Source organism: Vulpes vulpes, chromosome 5 (assembly GCF_048418805.1).
Source record: "Vulpes vulpes isolate BD-2025 chromosome 5, VulVul3, whole genome shotgun sequence".
In the NCBI taxonomy this organism is placed as follows: Eukaryota; Metazoa; Chordata; class Mammalia; order Carnivora; family Canidae; genus Vulpes; species Vulpes vulpes.
Window position 1 is genome coordinate 75,866,116 of NC_132784.1, and position 21,490 is coordinate 75,887,605.

The 21,490-nt window shown below is 35.8% G+C and overlaps 1 protein-coding gene and 1 non-coding gene across 2 annotated transcripts; one reads left to right on the top strand and one right to left on the bottom strand.

The window, feature by feature from the left end:
* Positions 1-1,389: 1,389 nt before the first annotated feature.
* On the top strand, positions 1,390-1,515 carry LOC112912542 (small nucleolar RNA SNORA18). The gene has a single exon (XR_003233528.1). It is a non-coding gene; the product is annotated as a small nucleolar RNA SNORA18 (small nucleolar RNA).
* Positions 1,516-20,118: 18,603 nt separating this feature from the next.
* LOC112912537 (olfactory receptor 4S2) lies at positions 20,119-21,054 on the bottom strand. Its single transcript, XM_025989222.1, has one exon. The coding sequence runs from the start codon at positions 21,052-21,054 to the stop codon at positions 20,119-20,121; it is 936 nt and encodes a 311-aa protein (XP_025845007.1).
* Positions 21,055-21,490: the final 436 nt, after the last annotated feature.

Below are 21,490 nucleotides of genomic sequence, written 5' to 3' on the forward strand. Positions count from 1 at the left end.
TCAGAGGACTCTTTTTAGGCTTTGAAACGGAAATAGTTAAATTGTAGATATGAATTATCTTAGTGAGTTTTAATATAATCTAGAAAAGAGGGTAACTTGAGAAAGTTATTGGATAAAAACTGCATTTATGCAGTGAAGAGGGATATCACCCTTTGTTATCATCCATCAACATTACAGTATTGAAATACGTGATCACTAAGAATCTTTCTGATTTCAGTTTGTTTTCTTATTTGTATTTTTATCCATATAGAAAATTTAACATGAGTATTTTTATTTTGTACTTATTTTTATTTACAAATTACTAAATTATGTTAAAATTATGAAATCTGTATTAACTTTCTTGTACCAGGAACCTCAGAACTTCTTAGCTTGAGGAGCACCTGACTGGCTCAGTTGGTAGAGCATGTGACTCTTGATCTCAGAGCTGAGTTCAAGCCCCATGTTTGGTGTGGAGTCTACCTAAAATAAAAATTTAAAAAGAAAAAAAGAACTTAGCTTGGAAAAAAAAGATCATTTATTCTCTGCACTGCTTGGGAATGAAATACTGTGAATTCTACAATGAACACTAGTGACCTATAGAGATCACTTTTTTTTTTTCAGATTCAGAATTTATTCATCTCAAGCAGTTTATCATTGATAATAGCTGCTTATTTTCCTCTTGCAAAGGTCGCACTTTAGTAAATCTCAGTTGGCAGTTTTATTTGAAATCCTCTTCAATTTCAAGAAAAGGCATTTATGAAAAGGGGAGTATGTTGGATCTAGTTTAGGTACCTCCCCAGAAACACTATCCAACATGTCTTCTGGACATGCTTCCAATATGGAGTTCCCAAGGCTGCTGTCACCATGTCTCTTGCCAACAGAGATTATGATCTAATTCCAGTTCAGAATTTTTTAATAAAGATAGTGGAAGTGTAAAGGTGATAGAACATGCAACTTCACCAGGATTTTCTTTCTGAAGTCAGAATTTTGATACAGAGTAGGACTCTGATATCTAAAGGAGACACATTTGTGTAGGGAAGAGGGAGAACTCTGAACTCACAGATGATCTTACATCCTCTTTGTTGTCATAAGTAGCTCCCTCTTCCTTGAAAGAGGACAATATAGTCTTCCCTTGCTTAGACACCATGTGATTACCTCCTTTGAACAAGTCAGACAATGATATTTGGTTTTCTCATGAGCTTCCTCCTATACCCTTCTTTGCTTCCAAACATGTAACTAGGTACAAGTCACAAGGAAGGCCAAGCAGGAAAGTACAGTCCTGCTCTAGGAGGATATGTCATACATAAGAGAATCAGGAAGCTATGGCCACTACGTACAAGTGTGACCTAGGGGAACACTTCCTATTGGGGGGGCGGGTGTTATTACAGTGTAGTAGAATAGAAGTTTAGAGTTGAGGTCTATCCCAAATGGCTTTTTCTGCAGACCTACATCACTGGAGATGCCTCATCAAATAACTATGTTGTTCACTTTACTCACAGAACTATTAGATCTTTTGAATAGAACTATAAGACAGAGCTACCAAAAGTATGAAAGACCTATTAGTGCTTTTTATTTTAATCTTAGGTATTAGCATGTCCTCAAATTCTGTTTTATTCTTGGATGTGCTAGCTTAGGAGTGAATATGATTTAAACTCAATTCATACTCAGAGAGTCCTATAGTAAATTGCTTAAAGAAATTAGATCCCAAAGTTTCTAGGTAGAAAAATATGCTCTCAGGAAGTCATCAATGTGTCCATATTCAAATGGAGATAAAATAAGCCCAACTAAGAGAATCACAGCTTGACATGACAACTGAGGATTGACTATAGGGTACATATGTATGCATGTATATATTATTTTTGATTTTTGCTTTTTAGCATTCTTAGAATCTTCTTTATTAAATTTTTAAATTTTTAAAAATATTTCTATTTATTTGATAGAGAGCGCACAAGCAGGGGGAGTGGTAGAGGGAGAAGCAGACTCTTCACTGAGCAGGGGGCTCAATCCCAGCACCCTGGGATCATGATCTGAGCTGAAGACAGACGCTTAACCAACTGAACCACCCAGGGGCCCCAGAAACATCTTTATTACAAATGCTTTTAAATACTTCTCCACCTGTATTGAAGAATGGAATAACTTCCATTTACTGATGGAATGTGATGTGATGCTACACAGTTCTCAATGCAACTTGCAAGTTCTTATTTTTTTGATGACAATCATATTACAATATATTAACGTATCAAATCAGCATGTTGTACACCATACAATTACATAAGATATTTTCCTTTTTTAAAAAGCAACATTCTTTTTAAAAGGGCTATGTTGAAGAGAAATTTTGGTTTAAATTTTGGAGGAACTTAGGCAATCTTAGTGGGAAGTGAAAAACAATCACATTGAGATTTCCTTAATAAAAATTTACTGACTTTAAATAATGTTGGCTACTGTTGGGCATAATAATTTTTAAAAAAAACCTTTTACATTTAAAAAATGCATATGTCTGAAGACAGAATTTTTTTTTGACATGAGGTACTTTCCTAGGACTTAAAATTTGCTGTTAGGGGTTGATTTGTGTCCTCCAAGAAAAGAATAGTCCCTAGTACTTTAGAATGTGACCTTATTTAGGAATAGTGTATCTGACAATTGACTTTTGATTATAATGTAATGTACTAACATTAAGCTCTGATGGTTGAGACATCCATTTCAAAAACATCTCCTGTGCAGTGAATACAATGCCAACTACACAACTAGATGAGGAGCCACTGCCCCACTCATGAAGTACCCTTTCTGGAAAGCTCTGGGTGACCTAAAATGGACTATTTAAGCGACCTTATGTTTTTCGTCATGTACTTTAATCTGACTCCTATGTTTTAAATTCATTAGTGTTGAACCCCCACACTCTGGGTACGCCATTCTTTTTTTTTTTTTTTTAAAGATTTTATTTATTTATTCAAGAGAAACAGAGAGAGAGTAGAGACACAGGCAGAGGGAGAAACAGACTCCATCTGGAATTCAGACTGCATCCCAGGTCTCCAGGATCATGCTCTGGGCCAAAAGCAGTGCTAAACCCTGAGCCACCCGGGCTGCCCAGTACTCCACTCTTGACCTCAATAATGGCAGAACCTCAGAATGGCAAGCTCTTTCTGTCTCTCCCTGTCTCTAACTGTGACCAAACTGTGTGGCCCCAGGTGTGTCATGTACCTTTTGTGACTTGTGAATAATAAACCTTGTTTTGTCAAAGTGCTCACCTAATTGTTTCACTTGAGAAAAGGAGGGGAAACTGAAAAAGAACACAGGCCTTTCTTTGGGGTCTCAGAATTGCAATTCGGGGCACACAAATTTTGGAATAAACAAGTAAAGTGTCCTGCTCATGTGGGGAAAGCAAGGGTTTTTTTTATGAGAAAGAAGAAAGGTATAATCAGATGATTTAGATTAAGAACAAGAGAAGAAAATTTAATTTGGTACTGACAGATGAAGCCACTGTTGATTACCATCTTTTCTTTTTTCTTTTTTAAGAGACAGAGTTTGGAGATGGGGCAATCAGAGGAAGAGAGAGGGAGTCCTAAGTATTCTCCACACCCAATGCAGGGCTGGATCTCAGGACCTTGAGATCATGACTGAGCAGAAATCAAGAGTCTGATGCCTAACTGACTAAGCTACCCAGGCATTTGCTTTTGATTATCATCTAATTGATTATTCTACTGATGCTGTCAAGCAAAACTATTCCTGCTTTGCAGTAGTTAACTCTTCTGTCCTCATAAAGTTCTTATCAGTAGTTTTATGGTCCTAATGACAGTTGTTTTGTTGGATTTTGTGAGAAATTTCTTGAAAAATTAGCACTGCTCTGGCCCAGTTAAAGAATTCATGCATTAGAAAGGAAAATGGAGCTTCAAAATGGAGTCTCTTGTCTCCAGAAATTTTCTAGCTGGCAGATAGCAGGAAGGTAGGTAGAGAAAGTTGACTCTCAGCTACCAGATGTCTTTGCACGTGTGACCCCTTTGTCTTCAAAGCTAGGAATGGGAAATTTTATTCTAATTGTACTTTGAATCTTTCTTATTCTTCAGTTACCAATTAGGAAAAAAAAATTTCTTTTTTTCTTCTTTCTTTCTTTCTTTCTTTCTTTCTTTCTTTCTTTCTTTCTTTCTTTCTTCTTTCTTTTTCTTTTTTTCTTTTTTTTTCTTTCTTCTTTCATTTAAATTCTATTAGCCAATATACAGTACATCATTAGACACAGATGTAGTGTTCAACAATTGTGGGATTAGATAAAATCCAAACTTTTAACTCGAAGTCAGCATAGATCAGTAATCTTAATTACATTTAGAAATCCCTTTGGACATGTAATTCTGCATTTAACACTTTTAGAAAATATTTTATTTATTTATTCATGAGATACAGAGAAAGAGAGGCAGAACGTAGACCTCGGAAGAAGCAAGTTCCATGCAGGGAGCCCGATGTAGTACTCGATTCCAGGAGTACGGGATCACACCCTGAGCCAAAGGCAGATGCTCAACCCCTGAGCCACCTAGGTGCCCCTACATTTAACATTTAACATATGATATATTATCACATTTCCAGTCCCAGGGGCTATGGCAGGAAATCCTGAGAGGCATTTTGGAATAATGTCTACCACAGTGTTAAAGAAGTTTTGAAAAATTATGGCTTTAACCCCAAAATGGAGAATGTACAACTCAGTGTTTCTAAAATGAGGATAGCTTTATCTCTATTAAATATGCCACCTTTGCATCCTATTCCAAATGTTATCCATGAGGAAAATACGACATTCCCTTAGGTGTGGAGTAGTCTTAGAGGAAGTATAAGTAACATTTTATATTTACTTAATCATTGAATCCAACTAAATATATGATCTTCATCACGTATCTTATACAATTAACTCAGCTATACAAAATTGTCTACATAAATGGACATATCAATGCCATTGATGAGGACCTGGAGTGGGGAACTGACATTTCAGGATGACAGAGTTTTGCACAGTGACCTATTGTCTGATCTTGTTCTTAATTGTCAATGACTTCTGTCTACAGATTGTGATCTGAATGCTTTGTCCTGTAGCTATTTCCAAGTTTCTTTGTAAATTGTATCAGAAAGTTTCTAATAATAATAATAAATAATAGCAGTAATCCTAATTCTAATAATAATAGTGACTAAGTGTTACTGATGTACAAGATAATTGTACTTATAGGTAAAGAATCTAAATTTCAATGAGTTAAGTGTCTTACTCAAAGTCACATAGCTGGTAAAAGGTACACCTGGGATTCAAATTCAGACCCTTTGGGTTCAGTGACTGAGGTGGTAAACACGAAATCATCCTGGACATCTGGCAAACGTATGTCATATAAAATTGCTTCTTCTTCTAAATACTTAAGATGCATATCTAATTAGGTTTTGATGCGTTGTTATGGTGCATCCTTCAGCCATCTCTCTGTTTTCATTCACATGCACACATGCATGCCCACACATAAAAAATAATCAGTCTTCCTTGCAGTGTTTCTGACATCAAAAACACAAAAATTAAATTGCTTAGGTAGTGAAATAGAACTATAAGTGTAATTCAATAAAAACTGAAAACCAAATCCTTCAAATTTTATGTTACTTCACCATCATCAATTAATCAAAACCATAAAAAATATCTTAGCAATTTATTTTGTTGCTTTTGAGGTTCTACTATGAGTGGGATGTATATATAGGCTGGGAAAAAAATGTATCCAAAGCCACAATTCAAAATTTAAGGGTCATTTTGAAATATTTAGTACATTATATTATTATTTTAGTAAAAATCTAGATATACTTCTTAAGTGCTTACTCTGTGTGAAGTGTGATAGCACTTGTCACAGTCATTGTAGGATCAGTAAAGTATCTTAGCCAGGGTCAAATTCTACTGTAGTAGTTACTAGCTGCCTAGTCTTGTCAATTATTTCTTTGTGTCTCTGTGGAAATATTAATCATATCATCTCATGGGGTCATTATGTGCATTACATTTTAAAACTCCCTTTAAGTCCTTAGCACAATTACTGGCACATTGTAATGACTTTCCAATGACTTCTGTTACACTGGTCATCATTAAAATTTAAACGAGAAACAATAGACCTAATTTTCATTGAGTTAGTCTGTTAAGAAGGTGAGAGAAGAATACCAATATTTAAAAAATAGACACAAAACCCCACAAAAAAAACCCAAAAAACTCTTGGAAAATCTATGAAGTGGGATTCAAACAATCTGGTGAAATCAGGTATTGAGAATGTAATGGGATGACTAGGAGGATGGAATTAGGTTTCAGAAAGGAGATAAAATGAAGATGAGCCTTGTGGGAATGGGGACATTTAAGTTTGACCTTAAGTATTTTAAGCAAAAGCCCAACACATTCAATATTAATAAATAATTAGCCTTGGTAATGGAAGCAATGAAAGACCCTTCATAAATATAACGAATGCATTAGGGTTTATTCCTTGTGTAGAAAGTAATAAGACATTTCAAAAACTTTTGGTCACTGACCATAAAACCTACATTTGATGTTTAATATCGTATATATATTTTAAAGATTTTTTATTTATTTATTCATAGACACACACACACACACACACACACACAGAGAGAGTCAGAGACTCAGGCAGAGAGAGAAGCAGGCACCATGCAGAGAGCCTGATGTGGGAATTAATCCTGGGTCTCCAGGATCATACCCTAGTCTGCAGGCGGCACTAAACCGCTGCACCACGGGGGCTGCCTAGTATCATATATTTGAAGCAATCTAGAACAAATCTATTTTAAAAAGCACATTTGAAAAAACAAAAGCAATAGCAAATTAAAATCACCAGAGTTTATTTTTACTAGCCTTGTCCAAGAATTCCTATAGGGATTGCCAATGACACGGCACACACATGCTGGCAGTGACTTGAAATACTCTTCCTGGCTGTTCCCTTGCAGCTTCTCCAACAGCCCCCAGACTTCAAGCATTTAGGGAAATAGACCTTTCTGCTCATTATTGCGCCAAAGTGAAAAAAGGCAAGAAAGAAAGACCGAAACGCAATTGTGATTTTCCTTCCAGTTTTATGATACACTTCTCATTTCCTATTCTGAGTATAGATAGTTAGTTTTTAAGATATATTTTGTAGTTTCAAGTTTTTATTTAAATTCCAGTTAGTTAACATATAATGTAGTATTACTGACATGAATAGAATTCAGTGATTTATTACATTTTAAATATAATTTGAAAACTACTTACCAAGTGTGAGACTTTTTTCATTACTTTTTTGTCCTAATAGATCTATTCATTCTTTTGATTTTGAAGATTTTTTTTTCATTTATTGTCATGAGTTCAAGAAGACAATGATATTCCTTTAAATATTAACTGGAATCGGCTGATACTAAAAATGTGAGTTCTTATTGTTTTTTCTTTTCTATCTTTTCTTTATTCTTACCTTTTCTATTTTTGCATGCCTGAGTCTGTGTTATCTCTCTGAGCAGCTATAGAATCATCATCTATCCTTATCCACTTGTTTTCTAAGGTAATTTTTTGCATGAATAATATTATAGAAATGTATCTCCTTGATAATGATTTCTTTTATAATCTTTTAGGCTTCTAATTCGTGTAACAATTTAGCATTTTTTTTTTAAATTTTTTTTTAATTTTTTATTTATTTATGATAGTCACAGAGAGAGAGAGAGGCAGAGACATAGGCGGAGGGAGAAGCAGGCTCCATGCACCGGGAGCCTGATGTGGGATTCGATCCCGGGTCTCCAGGATCGCGCCCTGGGCCAAAGGCAGGCGCCAAACCGCTGCGCCAGCCAGGGATCCCACAATTTAGCATTTTAATAGGTGACAAAACAATTTTAAAATGTCTGTGTAATAAAAAATGAAAAGTGGGAATACTATTTTGAAATCCTGATTTCAAACTTGAGAATGTTTAGCTGCCAGCTCAGGAGGCTAAGAGAAATTGTGAACTGTTGTGTACTCTACTTTAGATAGGAAAGCAATGATAAAAAAATACCATAAAAGTTTGAGAAAAAACAAATAATTGAATAAAATAGATGATAAAGTGAATAAAGATAGTAGGAAAATGATTGAAAATTAATTGATAATTTTGAGAAGCTGGTAAATGAGTCAGTAAATCACTTGATTAAAAAAATTAGTTCTCTGCAGCTGGAAGGATCCACAAAAAGTGTAATTCCTAATTTTCTGAAAGAGAAATAGGTACCCAAAGAATCTGAGAAACTTTTTCCTAAATCACACGGTCCAGGAAGTAGCACATCAGGACAAGAACCTCTATTTCTTGCCTCACTATGCCATAGGTCTGTTCTACTGAACAATAATCCCTGTATTTGAAATGAAGAGGGATAGTATGGAAGAAAAATTCAATGTTCACAGTTAGAGAAGTTTAATTTATGTAATTGACGACTATTCATTTAACAATGATAGATTAGATATATATTAAAATTTCAAAAACCTGCAGAAAACTACAAAATGACCTAAGTAAAATAGTGGCATGAAATAATTGTTTGCTTGAAGTGTTTGATTCACTTACTCTAAACAGTAAGAGAAAGACTATATTTTGCAGGGTATTGGAGGTCTTCATGAATAAATTTTTCCTTTGGTTTTAGTTCTCCCATCTATGAAAGGGGAAATCCTATTACCTACCCCAAGTCTTGGTCATTAGTCTGGTATTTTCAATAGTGGTGAATTGTCAAAATACTTTATGACTTCTGTAGAAATTTCTATTCAGTGGCATGTTAAACTCACTATTCCCAGAGCCCCCCTTGTCCTATGAATGATGAAGCATTTATAGAATATTAGATATTTTTAAATTATAATGAGTTAATACTTAGCTAATTTTCATGATGTATTAAATGCACATATCTGCACCTAATTTTTTTTTTTAAGATTTTATTTATTCATGAGAGTTACACACAGAGAGGAAGAGACACAGGCAGAGGAAGAAGCAGGTTCCACGCAGGGAGCCCAATGTGAGACTCGATTCCGGGTCTCCAGGATCATACCCTGGGCTGAAGGCAGGTGCTAAACCCCTAAGCCACCCAGGGATCCCTGTACCTAAATGTTTTATAGGAATATTTTAATCTGATTTTCACAATAATCCTATGTGGTTGGTTATTATTATCACTGTTTTGCAGATGAAAAAAAAAAACAATGCTCAGAGGCTTTGTAACTTGCTTAAGATTATTTAAATTTAGTGGACCATATACTGGAATGCATTCAGCCAAATTCCAGCACTCTCTTCCACCAGGATGACCTGTCTCCTTTGAAAATAAAACTGCCAATTTTATTTTAGGAACTGAAGATTAGCCATTCAGTCTTGTGCCCTATTAAATATTTTCTATGAGACTAAGGACACCAAGATGATCCTGAACATCAGGGGTTGGGTATTTTCCTCCCCTTTAAATGCCTTTTTAGAGGTTGTAGTAAGGCTGAGCAAACATCAATGTCCTGACTGTCCCTTTTAGGATGCTGTCTGGTGAAGATTTTCTTCATGAACATGTTCCAGCAGAGATGAAAATTTTAGGTAATCAGAAGTTTTAAGTATGTGATATTTCTAACAAGTCCATACCTATCAGAGGCTGTTAACATTTTGCGTAGCACATCTTGATTATTTACCAATCTCTGTTGCAGATTTGCTGCTTCCTTCTGTTAAAACTAAAATAAGAGCTAAAGTTAGTTCAGCAGGGGATCCCTGGGTGGCTCAGCGGTTTAACGCCTGCCTTTGGCCCAGGGCGAGATCCTGGAGCACCGTGATCGGGTCCCACGTCGGGGTCCCGGTGCATGGAGCCTGCTTCTCCCTCTGCCTGTGTCTCTGCCTCTCTCTCTCTCTCTCTCTCTCTGTGTATGTCTATCATAAATAAATAAATAAATAAATAAATAAATAAATAAATAAACAAACAAATAAATAAAATCTTAAAAAAAATAAAGTTAGTTCAGCAAAACAAGGAACCATGAAAAGAGCAAATTATGAGCTTGTGTCCTCCATAATAAGAGCTAGAGATTGATAAATCACCTTGAAATTTCTTTAAATCCTATTAGGATTGCAAAAGTATAACTACATGTCTAGTGCTGATATAAAGACCAAATCCAGATATAGGTGTAAAAGACATACAGATATTAGTGCGAAGGTAGATGCAGATATAAATGTGTTTCCTGTTTCCTTGTATCAAATATCTCCTCATGAAAGAGTGTGGAAATTGGGTACATATGTGTCAGTATAGTTATGTTTACATTTTTATTTTTATTTTTTAAAGATTTTTTTTATTTATGAGAGAGAGAGAGAGAGAGAGAGAGAGAGAGAGGCAGAGACACAGGCAGAGGAAGAAGCAGGCTCCATGCAGGGAAGCCTGACATGGGACTCGATCCTGGGTCTCCAGGATCATGCCCTGGGTTGAAGGCATCATTAAACCACTGAGCCACCCAGGCTGCCCAATATATTTACATTTTTAAATGACAGTTGATGACATATGATGCTTGAGGAAGAGCATCTATGTCTAAACATGCTAAAGTCTTTGAGGAAACAATGTAGTAATTAGTGATAAGTTATTTGAGTTTACTGAATTACTTTTTATTCTGCTTAATTTCATTCCTTATGTGTTGTGTTCTTCTTAAACCATATTATAAAATGATGAATTTGAAATTAACTTTAAGTACAGAAGTAATAATGAAATATAATCTCTTTAATAAAGAAATTAAAACATTGTATAACACTAAAATCCCTTTTGGCCATCACCTTTATTTCTGAGAATTAAATCTTTCCTTCCACATTTTTTCTATTAATTTATAAGTACAGAGGTTCTCACAGAAACTAAATGACATTCTGTGACTGTGTTCTTTTTTTTTTTTAGCATGCACATTATCATACTGTGATTATTTTTGTGTTTTCCACACGAAAGAATGTCTTAGTGATTGGTATCATGTTAGATCTCTCCTAGGTATCATCAAACTATTGCGTAGTTTTCCATAATGAGAACATACCACCCCTTATTTCTATTCTATTTTCAGGTTTTAGATCAATTCTATTTTCCAAATTTGAATGAGTCTGTGAAGAATATCCTTTTGTATAGTTTCTTGGGTAGTTTTGCTGGGTCACTCATAAAAAATTTTAATGAATACCTTTTAAAATTTTAGTTTTATGAAGTCGATGAGTGAGAATATAATATCTCATTCCTGCATCTCCCTAATTCTAGTGAGGTTGAATATTTTTATATATTTTTGGGCAGTTGTGATTTTCTTTCTATGTATTGCCTTCCTAAAATGTTGCTCTTTTAGAAAATTGGGCTACTTATCTTTATGTGATCGATTCACAGGATTTATAAATATTTATTCCCATTTGCTGCTTTTAAAAATATTTGGTTCGTATGAAGTTTTGTCATATGGAAGATTTTAAAATAGATTTTACATTTTTATGAATTTGTTTTATGTTCTTTGCTTTAAAAATGTTCCTACATAAGATATAAACCCATTCTAAATATTCTCAATTTTTTTCTTACTTTTTTTGGATACATTTGTATTTTTTGACATCTGGATTATAATTGTTTGTGCCTTATGAGTGATTTTTTTTTCAGAGAGAGATTTAAAGTCCTCAGTTATTAAAATTCAAATCAATTTGATTTCCTGGAATTTAAATCAATTTGAAATTTCAACTTAAATATGGAACAAATTGGAATCCCTGGGTGGCTCAGCGGTTTAGCGCCTGCCTTCCACCCAGGGCTTGATCCTGGAGACCCAGGATCGAGTCCTGCATCAGGGTCCTTGGATGGAGCCTGCTTCTCCCTCTGCCTGTGTCTCTGCCTCTCTCTCTCTCTCTCTCTCTCTCTGCCTTTTATGAATAAATAAAATCTTTAAAAAATATGGAACAAATTCCAATATATATGTGTTTATTAATTAATTATTTTTTATATATTTTTAATGTATTTATTTATTGACTGTCTTCAAGTCCAGCAATCTGTCTTTACCTACAACGTTTTAAAAAATATTTATTTATTTATTCTTGATACAGAAAGAGAACACAGCAAGAGGGGCAGACACAGAGGGAGAGAGAATCTCAAGCAGACCCTGTGTTGAGTGTGGAGCCAAACTTGGGGGTTGATCTCATGACCTTAAGATCTCAAGACTTGGACACTTAACCGACTGAACCACCCAGATGCCTCTACCTCCAACTTTTTAATTGCTATAGCTTTATAGTATATTTCAATTCTGAAAGATATGTCTATCCTCTTTGATCTTCCTTTCAAAAAGTTAGATTAGCTACTCTGGCTATTCTTTCTAAATTTTAGAATCAGATTTTGATGAAAAATGTCAGAATTTTTGTTTTAATTATTGAATGTATTAATTGGGAATAATTGGCATCTTTCTTATATTGATCCTGCCTAGCCATAAACATGGTATAATCTTTTAATTCATTACAATATTTTTAATCTTATAATACAATTCTATATTCAATGAGGGAATTCTGTTTTTAAGGACAGAATAGGGACGCCTGGGTGGCTTATATTCAATGAGGGAATTCTGTTTTTAAGGACAGAATAGGGACGCCTGGGTGACTTAGGGCATGTTCCTGGAGTCCCGGGATCAAATCCCACCTCAGGCTTCCTGCATGGAGCCTGCTTCTCCCTCTGCCTATGTCTCTGCCTCTCCCTCTGTGTCTCTCATGGATAAATAAATAAAATCTTTTAAAAAAAGGACAGAATAGATAACTCACAGATAAAGTAACATTGAACTGTTTATTTTAAACAAATAACACCATAGCCCAGAGTCATTGCAACTGTTTTTATTTACGTGATATTTTTCAGAGATTTTTTTCAAGAAATTAGACCACAGGTTGTTAATTTGTGGTTCATGGATGGAATTTAAACTGAAAATCCACAACTCCATCAAATCCTATTAAAAATCTCTTTGTATGCCAAATGTACATTTTTCTAAAAGTAAAAAGTATTGTTCAAATGTTGTTATAGCCCTTCAAAAACTGGCTGACACCTGTTAATCAGTCTGTAGCATTTATGTTTTATAGAGCTGGGCATTGAGATTAGCAGTTTTGTGATACATTTTTTGCCAAAAGGAAGTAAGAGATATAGTTTAATATTTTGCACCAAAGCAATATGTTATTATTATTTTTTTAATATTTCAGGACTGGGGCCCATGAGCCTGTTAAGGAAAGAAAGTGGTTAAATTAAAAGAAATACAAGATTTTAAAACAGATCTAGTGAAAAAAGATCTCTGGATGCAATTTGACCCTGCAGGGGTGCTGTCTTACTGGAAAGTGAAAGAAAGTGGGACTAAGGGATTAAAACTCCTGGGTTAGAATGAAAAGTGATCTAGGAAATGAGGTCAATTCCAGGAAGCCACAAATATACTGGAACCTCATACAGTGGAGCAACTCTTCCCCAATGATCTGATCTTTGCTCAATGTTCGCAGAAAGGTGTAAAAGGCACTTTATTAAATTGTCATTTAGAGATCTAATATTTAAAATGATGAACTCACTAATGATTAATGATGCTACTGAACTTTCAAGGTTCAGCACAGCTTTAGTTCCTGGGAAGGACTGAGAATGATAAGACTGCCCTTGAAGAAGAGATAACCTCAATACTGTTTATACATAACAGAGATTCAAAAATTACTCTTAAGGTATACTACTGAAATCACACCTCAAAATTAACCTAAAAAAGAACATTTCATCTTCTAATTATTCGCCCTGTTGTTCATAGTAAGCATGAGACTTTGGGATTTATTATATTTTCAATTAATTATTTCTGCTATTATTATTAGCTATGGCTACTCTAATGAACTATATCTACTTGTTGATAGATTGTATGTATTTTGTATACTGCTGCACCCTTAGCATTAATTTTGGTGTTTGCATCATAATAAACAATCAACATATATTTATCAAATAAATGAATGACTTTTAAAATAAATCAATAATTTTAAAAAGTTGGGTGTTTCCAGTATGTTAACTTTCCCCTCTACATAATCAGACCCACAGAAGCAATGGGACATGAAAACATCACAGAATTTATTCTCTTGGGACTTTTTAGTGATGAAGATGTGAAGGCCGCCTGCTTTGTGCTGTTCGTACTTTGCTACATTGCAATTCTCTTAGGCTCCCATGGCGGCTGCAAAGCCCTTTCTACCTGTGGCTCACATATCACTGTTGTGTTCATGTTCTTCTTGCCTCTCATCTTCACATATGTCCCCATGGCTGATTCCGTCAGTAATGACAAAGTGTTTGCCCTATTTTATACCATGATTGCTCCCATGTTCAACCCTCTCATCTACACATTGAGAAACACAGACATGAAGAATGCCATGAGGAAAATGTGGTGTCGGGATGCACGGTTTGAAGGGAAATGAAGTCCCTGGGGTTCAAACCATCCTCTGGATCACCTTCTATCCACAGCATCCTAATGTCAGCAAATATGGCAGGTATAGAGAGGTGGTGTGTTGTCATCAAAAGTTGCAAGACTTGAAGAGAGAGGGCCCTTAACCACCTTCTTTCTGTTACTTTATTTTTCTGAACCTATGTAAAGGGGACGAATCACATGACCTCCATGTCCCTGCCAGCTTTAACATTCTGGAACTCATGTCTGGCATTTGGAACATTCTGTCCATCATGATCCCAGACATAGTGGACATATAGCACTTTTATTAGGGCTAACTATAAAGACTGTGTGGTCTGACAGTTATGCTTTGCTTTAGGAAACAGATTTTTTTTTAATTTTTATTTATTTATGATAGTCACACAGAGAGAGAGAGAGAGGCAGAGACACAGGCAGAGGGAGAAGCAGGCTCCATGCACCGGGAGCCCGATGTGGGATTCGATCCCGGGTCTCCAGGATCGCGCCCTGGGCCAAAGGCAGGCGCCAAACCGCTGCGCCACCCAGGGATCCCTAGGAAACAGATTTTTGACTGAGACACCTCTTACAAAGACAGAGAGGTCTTAAGCACTCCATTTTTTACTGGTGTCCATTGCAATAGAAGAATCAAGCAATGCCCCCAAATTTGCAAGTGTTATTTTATATTTTAACCCTTTACATAAACAGATAATGCTTGTAAAATAATGGAATGCAGGTGAATGACATACACTATTCACACTGTCATTATTGTAATTAATTCTTAGTACCCTAATGATGGTGTATTCCAGAAATTAGAATTCAAATTAGATAATAAACACCACTTTTCAATCCTTTGAATGTAACTCCATGACCTCATTTTAAAATAACCTCATTTTAAAATCCTTCATGAATGTGCAAACTGATGCTTTTTGTAAATGTGCCATGTGGAAAATCTCCCATTCTGTAAAAGACCCTGAGCTTAAGAAGCCACACAGCTGAGTGTTGCTTGGGTGGCTCAGTTGGTTAAGTATCTGACGTTAGCTCAGGTCATGATTTCAAGATGCTGGAATTGAGCTCTGCACTGCATCAGGCTCCCAGCTCAGTGGGGAGCCGGCTTGTCCCTCTGCTCTTACCTCCCCCTCCCAATAAATAAATAAAATATTTTTAAAAAAGGGAAGCTACGCACCTGAAGACATAGATGTCCCTGGGGTACATTCTGTAGATCCTCACTGCTCTTAATGCAAATGGCATATTTTGACATTTTTCTTCTACCATTTGTGTGATGCAAATTTGTCTCACTTTGACTCAGGCAGTCCCTTATACTAGTGAGAAACAGAAAGTTAGTTTGAGAAGCAGATGCAACTCACTGAAAACTGGAACATAGGCCAAGAACAACTTCGGTGCATTGAGGTGTTTCCAGTTTATACAAGAATTCTCAAGTTTTGTGAATTGGAAGGGGCCTCTGACATCATCTAGGGCCATCCCCGAGCATGACAAGAGGAACCAAGGCCCAGAGAATGGGTTCACCAAGTTTGCAAATATGAGAGGCCCAGACTTGTTATTTTCTGGTGCTCCATCCTCTTCAGTACAGTCCCCGTAAAGAAATTGAATTGTATTTACTTCAAGTATTCCTGTCCTTTGTGCACCAGAAGTCTCTTTTTGTTTGTTTGTTTGTTTTGGATTACAGTTGATACCGAATGTTGCTTTAGTTTCAGGTGTACAGCATAATGATTCTACCAATCTTTGTTTTGCTGTGCTCACCACAAGTGTAGCTACCACCTGTCCCCTTGCACTGCTACTATAATACCAATAGAACACATTCACTATGCTATGCCTTTTATTCCTGCGACTTATTCATTCCATAATCAGAAGCCTGTATCTTCCACTTCCCTCAACCATTTTGCCTGACTCCACTCCACCTACCTTCCCTCTGGCAACCATGGGCTTTTTCTCTTTATTTATGGTTCTGTAGGTATCTGGGTTTTAAGGGGAGGAGTACATTTACAGGAATTAGCCATAGTTGATGATGATTTCAGCAATAGTTTTTCCTTCCCCAAAAGACCTTGACATGGGTACTGACTGCAAATTCAGAAACTTAGAACATAATGGGAGGCAGAAAAATAATGAAGTATATTGAAAAGGAGGTAAGAAAGACAATAGCAGATTAAGTCAGGATTCTTGTTTTGATGTTGATTTGGTGGCAGTTATGTCCTGAAAAAAAAGTGTCTATAGCTGTATGGGCTTTTGCCTAATTCTGGTGCTTATTTTTAATAAACCTGTTATTGAAGCATATACAGGCTACATTCCCTGATAATGAATTAAATTTGCTCAGTGTGACAAATTTGCTGTTTGGTTTTTCCCCAAAGAAGACAGGCATTTCAGAAGTCCATTTGAACCTGGCTGTTATTTATCCTTTGGTTAACATTCTTCTCATAATTTATCAACAGGTGAGGGGTGGAAAGGAACCTACTCAAGTATAATAAATATGTCATTCTTTTCCTGTGATTATCCATGGTTGAAATAGTGAAAGGGAAGTTGGATGTATATTTAGGTATTTAGAATTTGTCCCTTATGTATATAATCAAGGTTATGTGCTGTCCCTTATATCCATTCTCTCTTGCTTGGCCTTTTATACTACTCCTTTCAAGTTATCTTACACTAAACATACTGGAGGTGTTATTAGCTCAAGAGTAGGCCTTCAAATCCCCACTTCTACAGTTTGATCATGCTATTCTTGGATCAGACAGCTCAATAACATTGTGTAAACAAGCCTTTGGAATATTTGTAGCTTATACAACAAGCATTTAGTTTTTGCTCATGTGTCTTTGCAAAAGGTGGGGGTTAGCTGATCTAGGGTAGGTTCAGGTATACCTAATGCAGCTCTATTTTTGTCAGGCATAAAAGAGAAATGTTATCTTAATCTTTGTTAAAATGAAAATTTATATTCTGTACATGTGATGTTTGACATTACCCTTGACTTATGGAAGTTAGGCTTTGTCTGTCTCTCTTTATATTGTGGTGCACTTCTCTGGTGGATTTTTAAATACTAGAATGTGAAATAAGACATATTTTGAAGATTTGAATAAAGTAATGAAGTTTGCATTATACCTCGGAACAAAACTGGTCACTATGAAAGATATGGATATATTGAAACACTGTCAAAGTGAGGTATGTCCACAATAGTTATTATAAAAATGATAAATTATAGAGCCTCTGGCATATGACAAATGTTGTAATTTCCAGGATATGTTAAAATGAAAAAAGGGATTACATATGAAGGAAGATGAATATATTTTACATATTAAACTGAGCAGTGCAAGAAACCATGTTTAAAAATGTTTTGCTACTCCTAAGGACAGAATTATAAACACTAGTTGGAAGATAAAAGGAGATACATTTTTGTTTTCTACTGTGAAACAGACTAATTTATCTATCTGGAAAATCAGAAGGGTTGCTATTTATTTCAATCAATGAAGGCTCTATACAAAGTCAATCTGTCATCTTATAACAGCAAGGTTGAAAAACTGCAAAAAATATAAAACTCCAGTGGTTGGCAGGCAAGGCTGTGATCATATGTCTATGAAATAAAATGGTATAAACCAGAATCACCCCTACTGAAACTGGGGAGAGTCTAATGAAAGAAATGATCTTTTTCCAAGGAACCAAGAATAGACCATCTGAGCACCTCTGATTGGGACTGACTCTGAGGACCTTTTGTGAACAAGAGTAAATGTAGAAAGTCATTGATAGAAATCTAAATACCATTTACTATGTCCTTCTTCTTAGTCTCTGAGAGTAATAAATCTGTAAGTTTTTATTTTCTAAGGGATGTCAGATGTTCAATAAAATGAATATCCCTTGGGGATCCCTGGGTGGCTCAGCAGTTTAGTGCCTGCCTTCGGCCCAGGGCATGATCCTGGAGTCTCAGGATTGAGTCCCACTTCGGGCTCCCTGCATGGAACCTGCTTCTCCCTCTGCCTGCTTCTCCCTCTGCCTGTGTCTCTGCCTCTCTCTCTCTCTGTGTCTCTCATGAATAAATAAATAAAGCCTTTAAAAAACAAAAAGAATGAATATCCCTTGCTAGTCAAGACTTTAGTTCAAAGGCATGACTAAAAGAGTGTTGTGGAGGAAAGTTACAAATGGATAATATTCATTTATTGCACTCTTTTCTAAATTTAGTTCAAATTTAGTTCCTTTGCATCAGTTAGTAGAATAGACAGGGGCATATATTTAAAGGTGCGGCTGCTTGGATTTCATTGACTCAGAGTTCCCCTGTGCTCTAAGAACATCAAGTATCATCTACTCCCAGTATTTCCAAATTGAAGTGCTCAGATGTGCCACTGTCTGTATAGCAATTACAAGATGAGCAATATGGATTTTGAATGTCCCTTAACTATGGCCTAATAAATTGGAAACTCATAACACAGACACTTTATCTCTTCAAAAGTTTCTCCAAATGACTCCCATGATCAAACAAACTAGAGAAGCACTGATCTAGTCATCATCAAAAACTGAGCAAGTGGAAGTCCATTGAGATTCCAAGCTGGGACAATAAACATGATTTTGTGTGTTTCCAGGGCCAAAGTTTCTTAATTGTAACGTCTATTCCAGATATGGCACTACTTTTGGTCTTATCTTTATCTATGTGAATGCATCAACAGAGATAATCTTTTTATTTATTTATTTTATTTTTTATTTTATTTTATTTTTTTTCAGAGATGATCTTTTTAAAGACTATGTACAGATCTTAATGTAATGTGCACACACACACAGACACACTCTACCATAAACACCCAGGTACAGGCAGTAACAGAATAATCAGATCTTTGCAAAAGACTAGGAAGTAATAAGAAGAATAATCAGTGATGTGTTCATTTGTTATAGAAAAATAAAGCTCAGATTGCAGGAAGTGAAGAAGAGATGTGTGATAAAGGGCTCACTGTGTTCAGTAAAACTGCTTGGTTCAAACACTGGAGAAAATACAGTTTCCCAGTTAGGCCTTTCAGTATTTTATTCGCCCTGTTGTTTGAATCAAGTCACTTACTCATCACATGTGTATTTATTTTTATTCAGTTTCTTCAGTTTTTCCTTTTAGTAACTGCATGTCAATGGAGACCAGTGGCCCCAGACAAGTCAAGATTAGTCAGGTAGCAGGAGCATATGAATGGGATATTAGAATTACCATGCAGATCTTTGAGGCAATTTTTCCTCCAGTATCCTTACTATTTGGGTAAAGAAAATGAGTCCTAGAGAATGGAAAGCTTTCTCTCCAGAGCAGAGGATTAGGACAGATCTTTTGTTTTTTAAGTGTATTTAATATCTTTTTCATGTGCACATACGTCCCTTCCTTTTGAAGCCTTGCTAGGTTTAGTTTCTATTGTGTTTTGGCTTAGATCAGAGCCCTTAGCTCAGATCTCTGTTATTCTTCTTGTATCCTATTGTGCAAGAAACATATCCATATTGAGTGCTCAATATGTTTACTTCACAGTTCTAAATGATAGAAAATGGCCTTAAATACCTCCAGTAGACTCTCATTCTTTAAGGAAAATGGCAGAGTCCAAAATGGGAAGAAGTAAACAATGGTGCTGAACTTCTGATTTTAATAAGATTCCTCTAGCCTAGGTCTTTCAGAAAATTTACCTACATATGAAATATTAGAATATATTGATGATAAATAATACCTTAGTTGTGTAGAATGTTTTATTATCTCTTTTATTCCTTCAAAACCCATGTGAAGTCTTTATTACTGTCGTCTTTGAAAAGAAAATTTAAGATCATTCAGGTTAAATTATTATTTTCAGCTATTTATCGTTAGCCTCTGAGAAAACCTTCCTGCCCCACAGTCTTTTCATTGCATTTTTTACTTCTGCATTTCTGAGTGTATAGATCAGAGGATTTAACATGGGGGTGATAATGGTGTAAAATACAGCTACCATCTTATCCTCTGAAAAGGTAGTATCAGGGCGCATGTACATGAAAGTACATGGGCCAAAAAAGATTATGACCACAGCAATGTGGGAGCCACATGTGGAGAGTGCTTTGCGCCTACCTTCTGCTGAGTGTTTTCTCAGGGACAACAGGATGACAGTATAGGAAATTATCAAGATAACGAAGCTCCCTAGAGCAATGGTACCACTGTTGGCTGTCACCACAACACCAACAATATATGTATCTGTGCAGGCAAGTTTCAGCACAGGGTGGACATCACAAAAGTAGTGATCGATCTCATTGGGTCCACAAAAGGGTAGCTGAACTACCAGAGCCACCTGGATAATGGAGTGTAAGAACCCTCCTATCCAGGTTCCCAACAACATTTTATTGCATCTGTTCCGGTCCATGATGGTGGTATAGTGTAGGGGTTTACAGATAGCCACATAACGATCATAAGCCATTACAGTAAGGATGAAGATCTCTGTGCAACCAAAGAAATGTACTCCAAAGAGTTGCAACATGCACCCGACATAGGAAATAGTTTTGCTCTTGGCTAGTAGATCAACAATCATCTTGGGAGCTGTGACTGAAGAGTAACAAATATCCACAAAAGACAAGTAGTTGAGGAAGAAATACATGGGAAACTTGAAAAGGTTGCCCATGTAAACAGTCAGCATGATGAGGAGGTTTCCAAGAAGAATGACCATATAGAAGAAAGAAAACACCACGAAACAAACTTCTTCAACCTCTAGGTTCTGAGAAAGACCCCAGAAAATGAACTCAGTTACATTATTCCTTTTTTCCATGGAATTAGTCTAGCACACCCAGTTCCCAAGAGACAATGAAATTATCTGAAAGAAAAACATAACAAGGAACAATGACATTTATTTCTGACTTAAAATTATTGGAGAATCATAGTAGTTGGAACTTGAAAAATGTGTAGTTATGGCTGCCTGGCCAAAATACTTACAGAAATTGATGTGTGATCATCTTACCTCCATTTTTAGTCAATTCATTCACATCAGATGAGGAAATAAATCCCAAAGAGATAAAGCAAATCCTCTAAGTCTCATATCTAATCAAGAATCTTGCTTTTATTAAAAGTTTTACTCATCTGTTTGTTTCTAGAAATTTGCTAGTTCTAATTCTGTATAGGAACCTAATGTAATTTTGAAACAACTCAATGTTGGGGGATATGGTAATATTTATATATCTGGAAAAGCTCATCTTATTTTTGGTACA

Coding starts and splice junctions, on each gene's coding strand:
- LOC112912537 (XM_025989222.1), bottom strand. CDS start 21,054: ATGGAAAAAAGGAATAATGTAACTGAGTTCATTTTCTGGGGTCTTTCT.